Source organism: Akebia trifoliata, chromosome 11, assembly GCF_017979445.1.
Source record: "Akebia trifoliata isolate Shusen 1 chromosome 11, ASM1797944v1, whole genome shotgun sequence".
Taxonomy (NCBI): domain Eukaryota; kingdom Viridiplantae; phylum Streptophyta; class Magnoliopsida; order Ranunculales; family Lardizabalaceae; genus Akebia; species Akebia trifoliata.
The window spans coordinates 40,624,305-40,647,215 of NC_141385.1; the positions used below are offsets into that span (position 1 = coordinate 40,624,305).

Below are 22,911 nucleotides of genomic sequence, written 5' to 3' on the forward strand. Positions count from 1 at the left end.
TACGTGGCAAAACTAAAATAAAATAATACCCTTGCCTGTGTGTTTTTTTTTTTTTTGGAGTTGTGCTGGAGTAGCACTGAAATGTACATCGTTGGGAACATTTTTGACGTGGATGTGTGTCAGAATCATAGTTGTTTTTCATCGAGATTTCACTCATATCTCGATGAAAAGCATCTGTGGTTCTCCCATGATGTACATTTCAATGTTACTTAAGCATCATCCCCTTTTTTTTTTTTTTTTTTTGGTGTGTGTGGGGTGGTGGTGGGGAGCAATGTTGTTTTATGTATTATTCCAAATGTTTGGGATAAGGTTAAGCGTTTTTTCCACTCTGTATAGAACCACGTCTGATCTTATTTAAGGAGATAATGGTATTTCTATAAATAAGTGAAAGATTTAACGTTCAAAAATTGAATTTTTAAATAATCTTTTTTTTTGTCAAATTAATTTTTAGTAGGCCTCAAATCTTTGGATTGGAGGCGGCGTTGTTGTTAATTTACCAGTTTGAAGCCCATTTATGTGTCATTCCTGATCCCATACGCTTTAAACATTAGTTGAACATGTCTTATTATTCTCTATCACAATCCTTATTAGCAATCTCCCCTCTAATTCACGAAAAATTAATGAATTTTTTGATTTTTTTTTTCAAAGAACATATTATTCTCTGGATTATTGAATTATTATGAATAATTCACCTATTTAACTTACAAAAGAATAAAACGTTTTTAGTTTTTTGTTTTTTTTAATGAATTTTTATAAAATTCGATTGATAAGAAAATGCTACTTGTTGGATGTTGTCACAAGTTCGACTTTGAAGCAGTCATATTTCAAAATTTTGGAGTTCTTGCATATTTAAAAAAATAATGATATGCCCTTCTACATTTCTTTGAGATATAACTTTAATCTTTCGAATTCATGATTTGTCCTTTAATTTTGATCTTTTATAAACAATGGAACAATAACCTTAATGCCCTCATGATCATTGTGGAGGGATAAATTTGCAAGTCACAAAAGTAACTCGGCAAACTATTTGAGATATTATCTGATCTCTAGGTTCCAACCTATCAATTATATCGTTTGGGTAGTAGAGATTTCCACCCAGCCATCACTCGCTAGGAAAACGATTAAGGAGAATGTGATTTTGGAAAAGGAGGTGCACAAATCCCTGGATTCTTGGGATTTCAACACGATATGCAAGAAAAGGTTCTAGTCTCAAAGATTCCCATGCTTCTTATCCGAAAATAGAAGAAGATTAGAGGAATACGTGGAAGATAGAAACTCCCACTCTATAAATAGAAGAAAGAGTCACACACAAAGGTACGCGATTTGACTCATAAAAATTCTATCAAATTTTCTGTGGGATCTAACTTAACCATCGGAGGCTTTGTATATCTATCAGGGAATAAGGACAACCAGAGAAGATCCTGTACATTGAGAGAACGAAGATCTCGAGGTGATTACAAAAATTGCCTCTACAATCACTACTATCTTTATTACCATAACCATCACTACTAGATCATGGCTTTCACCATCACTATCATATTGTTGAATTTTTAAAATGAGACGTATAATACATGCGTATTTTCTGTTTATCAAAATTTTTACTGGATTTTTGCAATCCAAGATTGAATAGAACTCGAATTTTTGCAAAGGGTCACCAATGGGTTAATCTGAACACAATCTGTCATATTGGTTGTTTATGTTAAAATCTTATCAGTTCTTGTCTGATAACTCCAGCATTGGATCAAGGATTTGGGTTCCAATAGATTCCGAACCTATAATGATCCAATTTATCGGATCAGTTTTGGGTTAATCCTGTCACAAAATCCATAGTGTTTTACAATATATAATTATTGTTTTAATAATTTAATATGATTTAATATACATTTTATTTATATTCTTCAATCATTTCTACTTGGGTTGGTTTAGAACCAATCCAAAAGTATTAACATTTTGATTGGATCGGGTCCAAAGTTTAAAATGAGTCATCCATTCCAAACGTGTTAAGATCGGGTCTAAATGTAATAAATTTCTTATTGGATTGGTACTTATTCGAACCAATCGGATCCAAAACCAACCCATTTGCAGCCCTGTTAACAAGGTGAAGGAGAGTGTTCGTTGTCCAGACCACCTTCTGTGGGCTGGAAGCGTGAAACTTGTGTGCAAGTCCAACAATATTATGGGAGAAAAGACTTAAAAGTCCTCTTTGACTCCTCCACATTACAAAAGCAGAAGTATGCCCTTTGTTTATAAAATACCATCTATTTAAAACTAAACAACAATTACAGCATCCAACAACCAATAAGACTCTGCCATGTGTAAGGTTTCACAAGATAACTTAACCAACACTGCACCTTACTTTGTTTTTCATCTGTCTGTTTCCACGTGGCTGAATTTCATTGGTCTTTTGACGATATTAGACTCTAGAAGAAACCCAACGTTAAACAAACGGAGGCTTAGAAAACAGGATGTAATTTACTATGTACCACACAGCCCACATATATTAGAGTTGGATTTAATACAAATAAGGTTTTAAGGTTCCAAAGAGCAGAGCAAGATACTTACAACATTATTTCTTGATTTATTTTTCTATTCGTTCTTATATCTATCAATGCCGTCCATCGATCACCAATCGCAACCGTCCATTGCAGCATCAGAACCAGCTGGGCCCAAACAGATATCCAATGAAACTATAAAAAATCAATTCGACGATCTTTTCGAATCTCTAGAAATTGGCTACGAGATCGAAGGTGACGAGAACACGAACAAGTGTAGGTGGTTGATATCACAGATCATAGGAGGTGATGTGGAATTTGATTCACCATTCGGCCTTCGTCGCATCACCTATTCGGATCATACAGCTTCAGGAAGGTTTCTTCGATTCGTCGAGGAGTATCTGCAGACACAGGTGCTCCCATTCTATGGTATGGTATATGTTCTTAGCTTTTTTTTTTAATGATAAAGTACCAAAACGGTCGTGTCTGCGGCCAAAATTACTTGTCCCACAATCTTTTCAAAATATTTACCATGTATCATGTACCCGTTTTGGTATTTAATTTTACGAAAATGGGTGCCTACTATAAGGTTACGTACTTTTTTAGCCTTCTTGTGAACCTTAAATAGAAGACCATATGTTTTACCAAGTAATGAAAAAGTCATAATTATATTTAGGATTTATTTGGTAGAAAGTAAAGGTATAAAGATAAATTCAGCTAAATCAGTATCTTTTTGGTAAATCAGTTTAATGTCCTCATTTTGGTGAAAATAAATAAATATATATCAAAACAGGTGTATATGACCCTTCTGATAAATTTTAAGAAAAGGTGGCTGAACCAGTAATTTTTGCAAAATACTCTATCCGTTTTGGTAAAAATATTATGATATACATCTCTAAGCATGGTTTTAAATCTCATTTGATACCGAGATGACTCACCCAAGTCATCTCGATCTTGTTCAACAATGATACAAATGTACACTGTGTCTCAACCTTCACATAATCTTGCGAGATAAAGGACATGTCTTGAACGATGTTTTAAAATTTTTGGCCAATTCAACCAGGAGTTTGTAGATTTTGATTAAAATAATTAATTTTTTTAGAATTATATATTTATTATATAAATAAAATATGATTTTATGACTAAATATCTTCTAACTTACCTTGTTTTATTAAAGAATTATAATTACTTTAATTTAAACATATGTAAATCAATCATGATAAACCGAGTCAAATGATTTGCCTCATCTGAGATGAGTTGACTCATCCGAGACAACTCGGTCTCGTTCGCATCAAACCGAGTTTTGGAACCATGTCTCTGATACATTAATATAAAATGACCATTTTTAACCTCTTATCGCAAATCTTGGTTTTTCTCCAAAAACCCTTCATATTCAATTTATAGGAAAAAAATACAAAAAACTGCCAACATCTTCAACCTCAAATCAATGGTGATGGGTTGAAAAAAATTGCTTTAGAGATTAAATTAAAGTCAATAAATAGTTAAAAAAAATACCATTTATTTTACTTGGGCCCCCCCACGAAGTTAATAGAGGTACCATGAATGCTGATCCTGCACTCCAGCAAGTTGAGTAGCTAATCAACTCCCTGAAACCAAAATGTGATTTTACATTTTTACTTACATGGATGCTTAAAAATAGCTCAACTTACAATACTTCTTTTCTTGATAATCTCAGGTAACACACACACAGTGGACAGTTACGTGGGCCTCCACACAAGTAAATTAGTTCATGAAGCATGCAGTTATATCAAGCGCTGTATGGGAGCTGGACCACACGATGCACTATTATTCTGTGGGTCCGGAGCCACCGCAGCTGTCAAACGCTTGCAAGAGGTGATGGGCCTTGCAGTCCCCTCGACCATCCGATCGAACGTTGTGGACTCCCTCGTGGGCTCGGAAAGATGGGTTGTGTTCACGGGCCCGTACGAGCACCACTCAAACCTACTCTCTTGGCGCCAAAGCCTAGCCGAGGTCGTTGAGATCGGCCTCGATGAGTCCGGACACATAGACCTCAGTTCTTTAGCCTATGCGCTCGAGTCACCAGATTATTTTGGACGGCCGAAGCTTGGATCCTTCTCGGCTTGTAGCAATGTCACCGGAATCTATACGGATACTCGGGCACTCGCTCGTGTGTTACATGAACATGGAGCATATGCATGCTTTGATTTTGCTTGTAGGTATGTTTCTCAATCATCAAATTCGGGCTGGGCTAAAAAATCCAACAATCTTGATTTGGGCCCCCATGAAGTTTTTTTTTCAATAATTTGAGGAACTCCTCATGGTTTTGGTAAAGTTCAGTTACATCCCCGGTTTTCAAACTGATGATATATCTCCTTGGCCTTGACAGTGGTCTTCTGTTACAGATATAAAATTTACCGAAATACCCTTACTTTCTAAATATCCATTTTTTGTATATTAGATCTTAAAGGCAGTGGTTTTTTATTTTTATTTTTTTAAATACAAAGGGCATTTCAATCATTTTCTTTATTCTCTAATTTTCATCAAAATCTATGGGGTACCTTAAAATTACTATATTGTTTATCTAATTTTCTTATATTTTCTATGATCTACCTGTGAAACAGTGGGCCTTATGAAAATATTGACATAAGATCGGGTGAATCGGATGGATATGATGCAGTGTTCTTGAGCCCTCATAAGTTCATCGGAGGGCCAGGAAGTCCCGGGATTCTAGTGATGAGTGAGGCCCTATATCATTTAAAGGGCCAGCCACCTTCCACCAGTGGCGGAGGAACAGTACGCTACGTCAATGGCTACGATGATAAGGTACATTTTCTATTTTAATGAGTTCAATGACTAATTGGCATCTGCCCCTTGATGTGGATGATTATAAATAATATCGTCCTACGATCAAAATCCTTATATCATGCAATCGAACGGTTTAAATTTGGTCAATGATCCATCAAGCCCACCAATTTGAGGTATAAGATTCATGATATGTGACGATATCGGTTCTACGAACTAAGGGATCAGGATCAGTTTGCATTCTCAAGGATTTGATTCAAAATAGGACCTTATTAGATCAACCATTGCCCTATTTACTATACCTCAAACTGATAAAATGTGAGGGCTTATGTAAATTATGATTTATATTTTTTTGAATAATGCTGAAGTGACCTCTAGATACAAGTGAAAAATCTATGGTACTTTTCCATTTTCATGTTAGGGTGTGCGATACGAGGTCCAATCTTGAGATCACTCCAGCAGTATTCTATATTTTTTTATTTAAATATATGAAGGATAACATTGGAGTGACCTCAATTCACACTTTGCTGATGTGGATGAAACTATAAATGCTTTTCATCGAGATACAAGTCAAAAGTATTTATGATTTTATGCACACTTCCACCCCAAAAAAGTGTAAATTGAGGTCAATTTTAAGGTGAATCGATATACACTAACTTATTCATGTGACATAATCAATTGTCACCCTAATGTGACAAGTTCAAGAACTTTAGATTGTTCTCTTCGGAGTAAAGAACTACAATTCCTCATAAAAAGTTATAGCTATGTCTTCCGAGAAGAGCAGATCTAGGGCTCTCAAACATGTCACATCAAGAGTGTCGATTGAGTATGCCACATGGGTAAGTCAGATTATCACGACTCTTTTAAGTACCTCCAGCGTGACTGGTATACAAAATATATTTACATTGAAAAAGGCTGGATTCACTTAGCCAGACACTGGGTTTAACACTGTGCTGACATGGCAGTGGATAGAGAACAGTTGTTTTTTTTTTAAATTTATATTTCAAAGAAAGAAATCTATGGTTATCTGTGCATTACAACGTCAGCGCAGCATTGAGTGAAGCGTCCAATGGAGTCAGTGTAGCACGACTCAGTTATATTTTTTCCCGAGTTATTTTTTTTTTAAAAACTGACAAGTGTCACTCTCTGATAGGACACGCTTTATTGCGAGGACTTGGAAGAACGAGAGGACGCAGGCACACCAGGAATAGTGCAGAAGATACGTGCGGCATTAGCGTTTCGTGTGAAAGACTTCATGGGACACGCGTACATAAGCTCTAAAGAAACATCACTAATAGAACGTGCGATGGCTAGGCTATTAAAGAACCCACACGTGCGTGTGCTTGGTAACAGTTACGATAAGCGTCAACCGATACTTTCATTCTTGATCTACAGTGATGGAAGTCGTCCTGGGAAGCACTTGCACTGCCGCTTCGTCACGAAGTTGTTGAACGACTTGTTTGGGATACAAGGGCGTGGTGGTTGCGCATGTGCTGGTCCCTATGGTCATGTTCTACTTGGCATAACTAGGTCACGTGCGATAGCAATTCGATCTGCCATTGAGAAGGTAATATTCTACTTTTTATATCCACACCTCAATTTTTTTTCGAGAAATTATTAACACACCAACTTTTACTTATAATAATAACACACCAATCTACATATAATATAAACATACTAATTTCAAAGGATTGGTGTGTTATAAGTAAAAGTTGATGTGTCAATAAAATTTCTAATTTATAAAAGGTAAACTTTTTGGGCTATATCTCTTGGGAAGATGTTAGTTTCCAATCGTCAGAAAAACTTCTTTTGGACCAAAAATAGGTTTAACTTTTGGACTCTATCAAAAGTCAAAATTCAAAAGTGGGCCAAATATCGAAGTCGCCCTCAAACCAACTTTTGAATTTTCTAGCTTTGAAAAAATCCAGATATTACCTTGAGACCAAAATACCCCTGAGATGTTTCTATGAATTTTTTTTTTATAAGGATCAAAATGGCCCAAAATTTTATGTTAATGATCAAAATATCCACTTAAGCTATTTTTCATCAAAAGTCCTACAATTTCGAAAAGCACTTCTAAACCCTAAAAACACTTGTCCCAATTATGTTACTAAGGAGGCATTAGGGAACTGCTTCCTCAGCTTCCAACCCCCAAAAGCATTATAGGGTATCAAAGCATTGGTTTGTTACTTGGTTTTCTGTTCCTTGCAAAAGGAAGAAATTGAAAATAAGCCAGAAACAGAACTTGCCCAAACCAACTTTCCACATTTTAAATTTGTGAGAATTTCAATCGAACTTCAATTTCCTTTTTTATCGTTTTCTTATGAGAAACCTTTTGTTTTTACTAATGATTAAATACTCCCAAAATGTTTCGAGGATATAAATTTATAAATAACTAACAAAATGTCCAAATAAAATATTTCTAGATAGCTTTCAAAACTTGTATATGTCACAATGGCCATTTTTATAAATGTTAATGTGCCCACAAAAGACCTAAGTTTTCTATTTCTAAAGAATTCTTGTACATGGTATAGGGATACGAGGGAGTGAAGCCGGGATGGACAAGGGTCAGCTTCAGCTACTACACGACGATGGAAGAAATGGAGTTTGTGGTCGACGCAATTGAGTTCATTGCCACGTATGGTCACCGATTCCTTCCTCTGTATCGATTTGATTGGAAAACTGGCGATTGGAGCTTCGATACCAATAACTATGAGAACGATATCAAAGGACTATTAGCTAAAGAGGGAGAAGAATGCGACACCAATAAAATACATTCTTACACAAAATACATGAATTTCGCAGAATGTATTACAACCGCATTGCCAGATTTTCCGAAAAATCTTTGTAAATTACCGAAGGATATTGATCCTGAGCTCGTGACATTTATGATTTGATATTATGTGAAAGGGTTTAGGGTTTATTTGTTTTTGCATGGAGAGGGGGCACCCATATTTCTGTAATTCTTTTTTTTCTTTATATATTAAAATCAATTTCATATTACTGTTCATTCTTGTTTTATATAACATGAGTAAGGATGAAAATAATAAAGAAAGATAAAATTATAAAGAAATGCGTTTGTATAAAATATAGAAGTAATCCTAATAAATGATGGAACGAAAGAAAAAGAGTCTGATTAGCCATAGTTAATAAGAATCTCACCCTCAGTAAGGTCCTTGGGCTCACTTTATGGCATCCAAAAACATGAACTGATGCTTTAGGGTTGTAGAGGACAAATTTATGAGAATTTTGAAAAAAAAAATTCCGATGAAAGTTATTTTTCAACGTTGAATTTCAATTTTAAGTTTGGGAGTTATGTAGAAATTCGGTAGCCATTCATTTTCAAAACCTTGGATCAAGCTCAAAAGAAATTGTTTTTTTAAATATATATATATATATATCGGATATGAGTTTTTTGAAGAAACTACGAGGTTTGTAGTTTTGGATTGCTAATGTGGTAAATCATTTGAGCAAAACAGCCATTAGCAAGGCTTATAATCTTACTAAGTTGAAAATGTTTCTCAACGAAAAACAAATTGAAATACTTTGCTCATGTATAAGAATTAAGAAATATTAACCTTGAGGGGTTGGCTCAATGGCAATTTCGGACCGAAAAGCGATTAATACCTCCAGGTTGTGTGTTCGATACCCAAGATGAGCATTAATTCCTCAGGGGCCATTGGCGAGGGCCCACCCTCACTTACCTGGTGCGTGCATAGTAACAAAAACCGGTGATTTTTTGAAAAGGTCACATTTAAATGTGACTTGCATCCCTAACGATTAAAACGGTTTTTTTTTTTTTTTTTAAACGTGAGTTTTTTCTAAGTGAAAAAAAAAAAAAAAATCATCGACTTTTTCCGATTTTTTTTTTCATAGGGACAAAATTTTAAACATTTTCTCTTTTTCTTTTTTTAATGTGGGATTTGATGCATAACAGAATTTGATAATTTATAAACATAAAAATATGGGATTTGATAATAATAACTTGATTTTATGAATTTTCATTAGATATATATTTTTTCATAACTTTTAATGTCTTTTTTTTTTTTTTCATTTTTTTTCCCCACCTTTTCTCATTTTTTTCTTTTGTTTTTAACGTTTTTTTTTCAAAGTTTTCCCTTATTGATTTAAATCTGTACTCCGACTTTGTGACCATGGATGCATGTGAGGTGCGGGCGTTGCACGTGCACTGGGACTAGTTTATGGACAAGACCACAGTTTATGGACTGGGCAAAGCCCATATACGGGCCTGGTCCACTGTCTACAGGGACACCCTGTTATCAAGAAAAAATAAAATAATAATTAAGAAAAGACACTTAACAATTACAATTAAAAGGAGCGTGTAAGTTGACAGTTTTAAAATTATTATTTTATTTAGATGTTTTAAATAGTTTTTTGATCAATATCATTAAACTTTCTTTATGGTCCATGACTTTGTGGGCCTGATTGTTCCTGTATTATTCAAACATTTTCATTAAGAATCGATTACCAACTTTTTATGAGATATAAGGTTTTACAAAAATGGTCAATTATTTTTGTAGAAATTATTGAATCAATCATATTTTCTTCTTGTTTCGTCCAGGAACGAGTCGCTTGATATATTCGAATCGTCTTGTTCAACAATGAAAGCCCTCCACCTTATTTGAGAAACACATTAGGTTTGAGACGACTTGTAGATCCGTATCGTTGGTGGACAATACTGAGATGGATAAGATAAGTCGTTTTGGTCTTGGATGAGATTTAAAACCATAGATTTAATTCAAAGTGGACAACAACGACCTACATCAAATAACTGTATTCATTTAAGAAAAAAAGAATTACAAAATCGCTACTAGACTGACATGGCAAGGGCACAGAACCATTGATCGCTTTCCTTGTGTATCCCAAAGAAAAAGATCCATGGTTCTGACCTTGCCATGTGGCCATGTACACATCGAGTGAAAATTTTCAATAATTCCCGAAATATACATATCTATTTTAATACTTTCCCCCAATCACACTGAATTTGGTGTACAGCTCTAACTCCATGAGTTAGATTGCAAACAACTCCCCAAAGTACACGATCTATCATCGAACAGTCTTTTAGTGATCTAGACATGATGGATAAGGCTAATGCAATAACAGTTATTTAGATTCGGTCCTGTGGAATTTACAAATAAACCATCTTGAATTCATCGAAACAAATAAATATCCCTCTTAATGCAAATCAAATCAAGTATTAAAACAAGTCTGACTTTAAAGCGGGCAGACTGCTTCAAAATTTTGAAGGAACCCTCTTCGTTTACAAGACACGTGACATCTTGAGTTTATTTCAAAATCCTACATTTGTATCAAAATTTACAAATGCCACGTGTGATCCAATGGAGAGGGTTCCTTCAAAATTTTGAAGTGGACTTATCCGTTTCAAAGTTTTTTCTCATCAAACAAACACTTGGTATAACTTTTCTTACCCACTTAAGACCAATAAAGATTAGGTTTCATATATTTCAACGACTAAACAAGACAAATTAATCTAATTTTAATATTCTCTCATTTGTCAACAAATATGAGGCTTTCATCTTCAATGTCATTTTCACAGACTTATATAACAAAATTGGTTAGGGTTGGCCTTCTAATTCACCTATTAAAATAATCGTAAATATAAATAAAGTAAATAAATAAATAAATATTGAAATGGGTTTTTCTAGGTTGACAATCCAAACTTCTTCACTATAGTGGCAGGGTCTTCATCAAGGGCGGTGCATTAACCACCTCAGCAGCTCCTTATGTGGCAAGCTTAACTTCCAATGATGTACCGCCATGTGGCAAAAAGTGTATTTGCTTCTTTTGCCATAAAAAATAAATAAGTTTCAATGCATAGTAGGGTATAGGCATGACATGCGCGAAGGCATTATCCATACGACCCGTTCAAAGAGTTGGTTGTCAATATGTTCTCCAAATAAACTATAATTTTAGAACTCGACTTGAACATACACTGAGTCGAGTCAAATTAATAACTCTTGAGTTGATTCTTATTAGTAAAACTATATAAAATTTATAACAATCATAATAAATTGACTAGAAAAAGACACTCAAATACACTCAACTGACGTGGAATGTGCATGATTCCATATATATATATATATATATATATTTTGAATTAGTTTAGTATTATTCAATTTATAAATTTTATAATCTATAAAATATAAAAAAAATATTTTTAAATAGTTTAAAACAAATAAAAACATTTATTTTTTGTTCTCCACAAAAATATTATATGTAGCCCAATTTTCCCTTCAAATTTATGAACTAGTTCAATGGTTCAATGGAAGATTTGAACTTTTAAAGAGTATAATTTTCCAATTCAAACACTAGACTCATTTGAAATTTACATCGTTTCACATGTTACTGATGTGGAGGTGCCCACAGAACCATTACTGCAACATTTTTCACTTTTTAAAGTGCAATCAAACCAATGGAGCGGAGGACGGATTTTCTAAGTGATGGAGTGATCGGTACTAAGTAGTTTTCACTAATTGGGAGTGACCTCAATTCACACTTTGTTAATGTGGAGGTGCACACAAAACCATAGATATTTGTCATGACTCATATCTCGATGAAAAAAATCTATGATTTGTACACACCTCCACGTCAGCAAAATGTGAATTGAGGTCATTCCTGCATTATTCAAAGAGTCGTGATAATCTGACTACCCCACATGACACATTCAATCGACTCTCCTGATGTGACAAGTTCAGGAACCGTGGATATGTACATCTTGAGATACACAATTTTCTCGAGATACACATTTTTATGTGGAAGCACAATTCTGTATCCTGAGACATACAGATCCAGAGTCGATTGAGTGCACCACGTGGGGTAGTCAAATTATCACGGTTCTTATTCAAATTCATAGTATTTTTGTTCTCCAAAAAAAATATTAGACACCAAAATTTTTGCATCTTTTGACTTGGCAAGTTGGTTTCTCCGAGTTTCGGGACAAGTCACCATTCAATCCAATTGAATTGAGTTGAGTTACCAAGTTTTGAGTCGACTCGACTCAACTGAGTTCTAAAATAAACATGCAAATAAGGACCTTACTTACCAACAGAAACGTGACAAAGAAAAGAATCAAATATTAATCTAAAGTCACTCATGGTTATCAGCTCCAAATAACAACTCTTCCTCTACCATCTCTTCTTCTACATATACACCCCACCCCCCTCTGAGAGCTAGTTTGTGTAGGAAACTTAGAAGGAAAAAAAAATTAAAAATCAGAATCCAATACTCCAAAGAAATGAGGAGTGGCCCATCACCCTTGATTCCATGTCTCATGGTTGGGATTTTAGGATTGGTGATCTGCGGTCCGATCCTGCTTGAAAATGTGCCTATTCTGTTTCAAATACAAGAAATCTTGTTCTCTCTTTTCGTTGTCGTTCCACTCTTATTATTACTGGTAATTCATCTTATGAGTAGATTCTTCCCCTCAGTTCATATGTTCTCTGGAACTCAACAACAAAGTGGGTCGGGCTATGATGCAGATGGGTTTGGTTTTGGATCTTTACTACTAATTTTGCTCTTTCTTGTTCTCTATAACTTCATGTAAGCTCTATATTAGTTTGGTATCACAGGAATCATGTATACAGCCCCCTATTATTGTATAATTTAATATTTTGTTCTCTCTTAAGGTAAATGAGTTTGAGTTAATTTTAGTTTCGAAAATTGCGATTAATTAGTTTTATAAATTATTAGTATCAAACAACTGCAAAAAATAACGAATTGTTTCTCTTTTTGATCAATTTATAAGAAATAAGGAATTTGAAGTACTATTATGCTTTTTAGACCAAAAAAAAATACAGATACGTATTTTGCTAGAATTACTGAACCAGCCATGTATTTAAAATATTTACACAAAAGGTCATATACCCGATTAACAAAAATGGTTATCTGAAGAATGGATTTACCTTTATGCCCTTAAGTTGATGTAGGATCACAAGAAGGACAAGTTTATATATAAATATACGGAGTGGTTCAGCGGCCCCAAAGTTTGCCAAACATTGTGCCAAACATTTTTCAAAACATGGGTTAGAAGTTTTGGAATAGGCTGATTTTTTGTGAGGATGATCTTTATGATGAGGAGATCATCCTCCTCACCAAAAATCAGCCTATTCTTAAACTTCTAACTCCATCAAAAGTGATTTATAAAAATTGGACGGTCCACGATTCTTCAATTTGTAAACTAGGGTTAGAAATTTCAAAATGAGCTGATTTTTAGAGAGGATGATCTCTTCACCGTAGAGATCATCCTCACAAAAAATCAGCTCATTCCAAAGCTTCTAACCCATATTTTGAAAAATGTTTGGCACAATGTTTGACAAACTTTAGGGCCGCTGAACCGCTCCCAAATATAAAACCCAATTCATTCTACCCTTCCATGTTTTTTTTCTCTATCCAAATACTTTTATTTCCCCAAACTCTTGTGCAAGTAGATGAGCCCATTCATCAACCATGGAGGTTTTTTTTCAAGCATGGCAACCAACCATTACCATTAATCTCTTTAATCATAATTTTGGCATTGGACATGTAAGGCATCATCATCATTGTCTACACCTTATCCTTTTGAGGACATAGTAGCCATTCCATCATTGTTAAGCTTAATTATCAACATTGTTGGTATTGGACATGCGAGGCCTCATCATTATCATCATCCACCACCACCCATCATCATCCACACTCCCATACCTTCAACTACTAAGGATCGACAACATTTTTGAATCCTCTCTCATCGTGTAACCCATATCTTCATTCTAGCCATATTCCTTCATATCTTCTTCGATTTTTTTTTTTTTTTGGTCATCTTCATCCATGTCATAATAGTTTGGTCATATAAAACCCAATTTTACCATATTGAGCTTCATTTGTCACAAATTTAAAACAAATGAGCTTCACCTTCAAATTCTCAACATCACCCTGCCTTCAATCTACAACAAGAAGAAGTCTTATTCCAAAGATTTGGAGTCCGCTAATCACACACTAAAGTCAAAAAGATGATTCTTCACTTCTTTCTCTGATATCACACAGCTCCCAAATGATAAAAGAACTCATCTTTCTTTTCCGAGGAATCCTTCATGAAGTGTTGGGAATAACATAATGTTTCAATCTTTTCAACCTTAGTTCTGTAGGAGCAAGTTATAAAGATCGAGAAATAGAACAATCTGATTCGAACAGTTCTCAATTGCCATGAAACGATCGTGGATTCCACTCAAACCAAAGCTAAGTGATCAAATTCATATATGCTTTCACTGTCTCAATCTAAGTTTGTTGATCAGGATTTTCTAGTGTTGAATTGCCTATATAGCTCTGACATAGAAGTAAACCCATATAACTCATTAAGTTCTGTCCTTGCACGCCTAAATTGTTCTGTTTGATCCTTGCCATTGTTCGATTCTAAGGTCAAATATGAATTCCAGCGCTACTAAGTAGCTTTAAGGGTTCATGAATTCGAAACCAGGTTACGATTCAGTCTCAATTTACCATACCAAAACCATACTAGGACTTTAACTTGAATCTTGAAACCCAACTGCCCATACTAATTAGGCTTCATAGCGCAGTGACCATCAATAGGCTGACCCATGGTTTACCATATGTTGAGTTCTTCCATGTCTTCTCTGGGTCGGTCGAGTGGCTCCACTCCTCCCCAAGGAATACCCACAAGGAAAAGATGGAAAACTGTACTATTAAATGCCAACCTCAGAGGGGATTTATAACTATACTACATTGCTCTTTCCCTCCCATGTACAAATCTGTATTTCCTGGCAGGGATAAATCATAAACCAACGTTTTTTTAAGCAGAAGTAAGAAGATGGGAGTTTTAGCAAAGACGTTAGAGAAAGATTGGTAAATTATAGTGCCAATCAGGTTTTCCAAAATATATACCAAAAATGGTAAAACAACCGTTCCGTTAATCTAACTTATTTTTTCAAAATGGTGTATTTTATATATATTTTAACAAAAAAATCTTTTATACACTCTTATCAGAAAACATAAAAGAGATCGTTGGAGAGGCAACGGAGAGTGAATGTCGGAAAAAAAAATTGCACACAAAGGCTTCAAAGAAATTCTACCATAAGGAAGCCTAGATAGTGAAGATTGAGGAAGATTTAAATTTCTCTGATCTTGCTTTTATATCATGAGTCAGGTTCCCTTGCCTCATGAAGAATGACTTTTTAAAAACACATGATCCCAACCGCACAAAATCCAATTTTGAGATTTATCATCGAGATAAGTTCTCTAAGATATGTGTTATCACGATACACATAAATCTCAACTGTTGAATTTTGTGTCTAAATGGTTGGGGTCACGTGATTTCTCATGAGTTAACAGAACCCAACCCCTGTATTTTTGTAGGTATTTTGGTAATTATTACAAAATCTAGATCTTTTCTTGGTCAAAGGATATTAATTATTGGTTACTATGAAAAAATCGAAAGAGCAGAGACAACACAATAGCACAAAACACAAGGATTTACATGGATCGGTAGTGTGCCTACGTCCATGGAACAGAACAAGAACAATCACTATTTTCTCATAAGTTTTACAGCCCTAAAGATCTCTCTTAATATAACTGACAGTTACTATACCATCTTGGAAAAATAAGTTGTTCAACAAAAGAGTTATATACCATTTTGATAAAAAAAAAAAATTGAAAACCTGATTGACACCATTACTCATCCATCTTTTTATATCATTTGGAGAATTTTCTCTAAGAAAAACTTTTCATTTCAAATTTGGGGGTCCATCTCAAAATCAATTGGCAATAAGTGGAAAGGCAATCAATTGGCAATAAGTTGAAAGGCCGAGGAGCTTATAAGGAGAGAGATAAGGCAATGAGTGTCCGATGTGGGACTGACTCAACATGCCTCCGCACGTGTAGGCCGAACTAGGCCAAAGAACGTGGAGATATGGATTGGGTGACATGGAGGAGAGAGGCCCGCTCTGATACCATGGTACATTTGGGGGTCCAACTCAAAACTAATTAGTAATGAGTGGAGAGGCTTAGGAGCTTATAAAGAGAGAGACAAGGCAATGAATGTCCGATGTGGGACTAAACTCGACACAGTATATAATGTGCCATTTATATTGTAAATAGAAGTGCAGTCAAAAGCAAGTACAGTATAGTTATAAGTACTTCCTAACAAACATCAAGAAAAAAATGGGGAAATTTTGAATTCAGATATTTTATTTACAATACAGCCAAACATTAAATTGTAAAACTCATACCATAGCTAGTTTTATTGATGAAATGGGACTCTCTTCAGTTGATTCTATATCAATTGCAGAGATGTTAGGTGTCTCCCTCATTGTGAGTAACTTCAGTGATATCCAAGAGGAGCTGGTGATTCCTTCAGCTTGTGTCCTTGATAGTGTATGTCCTGCAATTCATTCACCAAAAAAACCAATCCATTATAATAAAACCCACTTTGTATTAAAATTTATAAAATCCACTTTCGTTTTGAACTAAATCAAAATGTCATGGCCGAAACATTCCAAGATGGCATGAAACTTCAAATATATTGCCATTATGGATAGTTTGCACCATAATAATAACATTATGGCATTACACCACTAAGTTATGGAGGTGGACCAAGGACCAAGGACCATGTAAAACCTAGACTGAGGACCTAATTTAGGCCACATGGACTGCCACGTCACTCTAGATGACATCTCAGATCTTTAGTGTGCATGGTTTATATAAGGTTTAAAAAATGCCTAATCTAAGACTTCGAAGATGGACTGGCATTGAAATCCCAAATTTACAATTCAAATTAACAATAAAAAAGATCTTTTTCCAAAGATTATTGAGATATTTACGAAAAAGTGATTAACTTTTGATGAATTTACGATTCCGGCTCACTGTTCATTTTAATTATCAAAACGTGAACGATAACGAATTTGGAGGTTTTTAAAGTGACTATATCCCAGGTTTAAAGTGACAATTTCACTTTAAATTTGCAAAATTGTCACTTTAAACGTGGTTGTTCACGTTTTGGTAAATGAAATGAATAGTGAGCCAGAATCGTAAATAACTCATTTTCAGCTCACGAAATAGTAATTCACCCAAGATTATTTTAGGGTCCATAAAAAATTTTAGAATATTTTTAAAACTAAAAATTGTGGAGAACGCTAACATTGGACATTGTGGAACATGCCTATACTTGCCATGAAGCATTAGACGTAAGAATTCCTGATATTTAAGTCATTAAAAAATAATAATATTTTGTATCAAATAAAAAACATAAAACCCAATTGACTCGATAATATTATCATGGCTTAGGCGGATATTTTCAAAATATTGGACAAGTCATCATGGAATATATACACGAGTTGTTAAATCATGACATAGTGTCCTACTGTCCAATTGAATTTACCTATATAAAATAAAAGATTAACTAAGATAAAAATATTACCGAAGCGAAGTGATTAACGTCGCGATGATGTGCCTCATCAGCTCTTACAACCATAACAACATCACGAAGCGTTGAATCAGCAGGCAAACGCCAGTAATCAATAGCGATAGCTGGTGCTGGTACATTCTCAATATTACCCTTGTCGAGCTCCTTTAGAAACTCTGTATAAGAGTGAATTGCTTCCTCTTCAAGGTACCCGACCACACGGTGTGCCACCTTTGGTGAAACCATGTATAGAAGGAAGTAAGCATTGAAGAAGACTCCTTGTACAGTGAAGACGAGTGCGCGTTCGTACCACTTGGGCTTAGCGACCTCCATGAATGTCATGAGATGCATTCGTTCATTCTCTGCTTCTTCCAAAAGCGCTTTTATCCAACCTCCGCTGTGTTCGAAACTACGAAGCGATTTGCAATGCAAGAGCAATCCTCCTACCATTCCTGGCACAGCTGCTACTGTCTCTAGCATCATTGCTCGACATCCATATCTCCTCTGTAACAATTAAGAATTATTAGATGTTAAGGGTATTTTTGTCATTTTGAAAAATAGTCAATGAGTCAACTCATTTTGACTGAATCGGAGATTTTAGATTAATTAGTAAAGGAAAATGCTGGAGTGACATTAAATTGACATCGGTTCAAACATTGCTGATGCGGATGTGTGTAAGGAACCATATATGCTTTTCACCGAGATATGAGTGAAAAGCATTTATGATTTTGTGCGCGCCTCCACACCAGCCATGTGTGAAACGATCCAGCATGACCCATTAGTAAATTAACCCTCACCGCTAAAGGAACGGGTAATGTGGCTCACTAGATGACTCATATGAGTTAAAAAAAATATATATTAAATTTAATATTTGTAAATATTATTTGAATAATATTGAAGTGACCTCAAGATTGGACCTCACGTCGCACACCCTGATGTGAAAGTGTATGGGAACCATAAATGCTTTCCTCAAAATACGAGTGAAAAAAGCATCTATGGTTCCTATCCACGTCAAGATGTGCGATATGATGTCCAATCTTGAGATCACTCCAACACAACTCTTATTATTTAGAGAATCTCTACCATTATAATGAAAGAAGCCTAACATGTGTTTGTTGACACCAAAATTTGAAGAAAAAAAAAACCCCCACTTTTACCTCTAAAAAATTATATAGTAAACGATCAATACATTAAAAAATTGGATTAGCAATTTAAAACTTTTAAAAATAAATGCAAAATATTCCTTAAATAGATCCCTTGACTTGTGGGAAAATACATGATCCCAACAATTTTAAATACAAAATCCAATGATTGTGATTTATCATCGGGATAAGTATCTTCAAGATATATGTTATCAAGATACGTATAATCTAAATGATTGGGATCATGTGTTTTCTTCTGAGTCAATGGAATCCAACCCATATTTAAATCATACAGAAATCGTAACTTTTGTAATATATATACCCTTCAACATACCACCTACTAGTTTTAGTAATAACCCCTTAATATGTCCTACCCTTAAAATATGAAAACTAGCATAAAATAACATTAATTCCCTTATTGTTTTCATAGGTTGATGAAGATGGTCAATTTTGGAGAAAAATAAAATCCTAATTATAATCTCGAAATTTCTACTTAATTATAATCTTGAAATTTAGAATTATGATTAGACTCATATAAAATCCTAAGAGTCTCAATAATATTACTCGCCGTGGTGGCATACTCAATCGACTCCTTGACATGGATAAATTTGGGAACCGTAGATCTTTACGTCTTAGGATAGACGCTCTCTCAGGATACAATTTTTTATGGGAAAGTGCAAATATGTATCCCGAGACATACATATCTACGATTCCTAACTTGTCACGTTAGGAGTCATTGAGTATGCCACATGGCGAGTCATGTTATCACGATCCAAATCCTAAACTCAAAAATAAAATAGAAAACTTGTTAAAAAAGAGGGAGAGAGAGAGAGAGAGCTTCTATCGGCACCCCAACTTTTACTTATTTCATAAAAACATATAAAACAGATACAAATTAAATATAAAAAAAAAATACCTGAAAAAAGATATCGGTTGGGTATCGAAGAGATTTGACGGTCCAGTAAGCAACCTTGTCCATGAATGTGGTTGGTACGTGGTGCTTCTTCAGATTGATCGACATGTCTGGTGTATACGCCTCCCATGGCTGTAATTACAAATTTATTTATTTATTTATTTTTCTTAAAAATTATTTAAGTCAAAAATACTAAATTACCCATTCAACGTAAAAAACAAAGAGAGAGATTTAACTGGCACAATTTTATTTAAAAAACTTCCTTACTTTATCAAAACTTGATAAAGTAAGGTTTGGTGGGTAATAAACTTCATAAACTAAGGTTCCTTGGGAATTGTCAGAACTCCAAACGAGTTTTTGTAATAAAAAACAAACTGTTGGGTTAAAAAAAAAAAACGCATTAAAACGAGACGAAACACGTACCCTAAAAGAATTCCATTTCCACTCCGTACCGTCCGGTTTGGTAATCTTTGCTGGAGCGACACCCCAGTAACTCACGATCTCATTCTTGTTTGGACCGTCAGGCCGACCACCGGTTTCCACTGCACCCTTCTCTTCTTTTCGTTCTACTTCTCCCAAAGCCAAACTGCTTCTGTTCCGTACACCCATCACCGGGAATCTGACCCACTCTACCACACCAGTTCGTACCGGCACTCCAGACCCATTTACTTGGAGATAACCGGTTGATCCGGTGAGAAACCCTTGTGTTTGTTCATTGAAGACTGTACGGACGGTTGCAGTTGAGAAGAGACGTGGGTCCATCCGCCTTAGAAGCGATCCAGCCATCTTACTACTGTTCATCATCGCATAAAAGAGAGAAATTCTAAACAGAAAATACGCAAATTCGGAGATAAAAGACAGATATCGGTGATATCGTAACGTTTCGGGGTTTTTTTTGTGACGAAAAGTTGATAACTGTGTTGGGATTTAACGAAGAAACATATATATAGGGAGGCGAGGGCTTTAAGTTGATCTTTAACTAAGGTTAGATAGTTGGGTTAGCCTCACGTGTTTGAGTTGGCATGGCGGTGTCATCCAATAAAGTGGCGGAGACGAGACACGTGGCAAAGAAAAGTCGTACACGACAATATTTGTCCAAAATTTAGGGTTACAGGCTTCAGCGAAATAATAGTAATAGCGTCCGATATATCTAATTTATTATCACAAAAACGAATCTTCAGGAAATGTTTGTATATCTCTAGGATCTATGTTGTTTTTTATTCAATCACAGCAGTACGTTGGACAGTATGCGTCAAACATCTTTTGACGACTAGAAAAGTTCTTCTCTGCCGTTTTTAGGTGTAATTGTTCTATAGCGAAAGGACGAATATGCTCTTCCTTCTCCTTTAAATAACTTTCCATTTGTAATTTTTTATCTTTAAAGTGGAGGGTAATTTTGTAATTTTACGTAAACGAAGAAGTGGGTGGCAGTGGCACGCGCGAAACTTTGGGAAGAAATTAGGAAAGTTTTTCTTGGCGACCAAGTTTGGTTACCATGGTGTGGTCAAGCTTGCCAACTGGGAGATGCCTCTAGAAACTGAAAGAACGAGATTCCCATGTAACGCGGAATCCAAGTTCGCTGTATTACAGAACACCAAATGATTGATGTTTAATGTCTTAGATGACTTTTTTTTGGGCCCACCGAACTTCCTAGCGAATCTTTCGTGAACCAGTACATAATTTTTTTCAAATTTCACGCTTATACGCACCCACGTGGATATCCATCTTAACTTTAAAATAACTACCTATCAAATTAAAACTAATAAATGTACTTTATAACTTAAAATATTAACTTCACCATTTAAAAATATTGAATGAAGAGTGGTGATAATCTGATTACCTGACGTGGCATACTCAATCGACAACTTGATGTGACAAGTTTGAAAATGATAAATTTATGCTCCTCGAGATATGCAATTATCTCGAGATGCATTTTTTTTTATAAGGAAGTGCAATTGTGTATCCTAAGGAGCGCAGATCTTTGATTCCTAAACTTGTCACATCAAGTTAGTCAATTGAGTTTGTCATGTGAGATAGTCTGATTATCACGACTCATTGAACGAATTCTTCTTCTTTTTCCTCTCTCTCATATATATATTTTTTGTTTTTATATACATCTAAAAAATATTTCAATGAGGATTTTAAATTGTGATCTTACTTGTTTTTTTTTTTATACCCTAACACTTCCGATCCAATCGAATTGAAGTCATTCATATAAGAAAATTATATTCGATAGAAAATTTTTTTTTAGTAGGAACCTACCTAATAATTTTAATAATATTCAGTAGGTACTTATCGAATTTGTTAAGATAATTTCAGTATGAACCCACTTAACATATCTATAAAAAAATCTTCAATTCAAAATAGTCATTTTGAAAGTTTTAATAGTGATTTTTTTTTGTTTCCTTGATGATTAAATGCAAATAACAATAAATTCAAAGAAATAAGATAACTTGAAAAAAAAAATCCTAAAAACTAATCTTCATTGATTCAACCTCTCAGAAAATTCAAAAAAAAAAAAAATGAGAGAGAGAGAGAGAGAAAACAAAAAAAAAAGAATAAGAGGGTTTTTTATTCGATAGGTTAGAAGTTTTAGATTGGGCTGATTTTTGGTGAGGATGATCTCCTCACCATAGAGCTCATCCTCACAAAAAATCAGTTCAATCCGGAATTTCTAACCCACATAAGACAAGAGTTTGGGCTTTGTTTTGTCATCCTAAGATTGACAGTTGAACACTCCATATATATATATAGGGTCAGGTTCTTACGACCCCTATTACGACTCATATTGCGACACACCATTTTGTCTTATATGGGCAAAAATGTTTGGAATGGCCAAAACTTCTAACCCCATCAAAATTGATTTACAAAAATTGGACGGTCTAGAAGTTTCATAATGAGCTGATTTTTGGCAAGGATGATCTCCTCACCACAGAGATCATCCTCACAAAAAAAATCAGCCCATTCCAAACATTTTTGCTCATATAAGACAAAATGGTGTGTTGCAATATGAGTCGTAATAGGGGTTGTTATAACGTTGTTCATATATATACATAGGGAAATGTTCAGCAACAAACATTTTTCAAAATATGGGTTAGAGGTATTGGAATGAGCTGATTTTTGGTGAGGATTCTCTCTACGGTAAGGAGA

At 34.8% G+C, this 22,911-nt stretch overlaps 2 protein-coding genes across 2 annotated transcripts; one reads left to right on the plus strand and one right to left on the minus strand.

The window, feature by feature from the left end:
* Positions 1–2,534: 2,534 nt before the first annotated feature.
* On the plus strand, positions 2,535–8,419 carry LOC147391669 (uncharacterized). Its single transcript, XM_086460158.1, has 5 exons — positions 2,535–2,921; positions 4,189–4,690; positions 5,096–5,297; positions 6,430–6,843; positions 7,811–8,419. The coding sequence occupies exons 1-5, from the start codon at positions 2,609–2,611 to the stop codon at positions 8,171–8,173; spliced, it is 1,794 nt and encodes a 597-aa protein (XP_086316284.1). The 5' UTR covers positions 2,535–2,608; the 3' UTR covers positions 8,174–8,419.
* A 7,953-nt stretch (positions 8,420–16,372) lies between these two features.
* On the minus strand, positions 16,373–20,682 carry LOC147391670 (ubiquinol oxidase 2, mitochondrial-like). The gene is made up of 4 exons (XM_086459244.1): positions 20,185–20,682; positions 19,765–19,893; positions 17,722–18,210; positions 16,373–16,686 (listed from the first exon to the last, which is right to left on the minus strand). Exons 1-4 carry the CDS (start codon positions 20,563–20,565, stop codon positions 16,627–16,629), a joined length of 1,059 nt encoding a protein of 352 aa, XP_086315370.1. The 5' UTR covers positions 20,566–20,682; the 3' UTR covers positions 16,373–16,626.
* Positions 20,683–22,911: the final 2,229 nt, after the last annotated feature.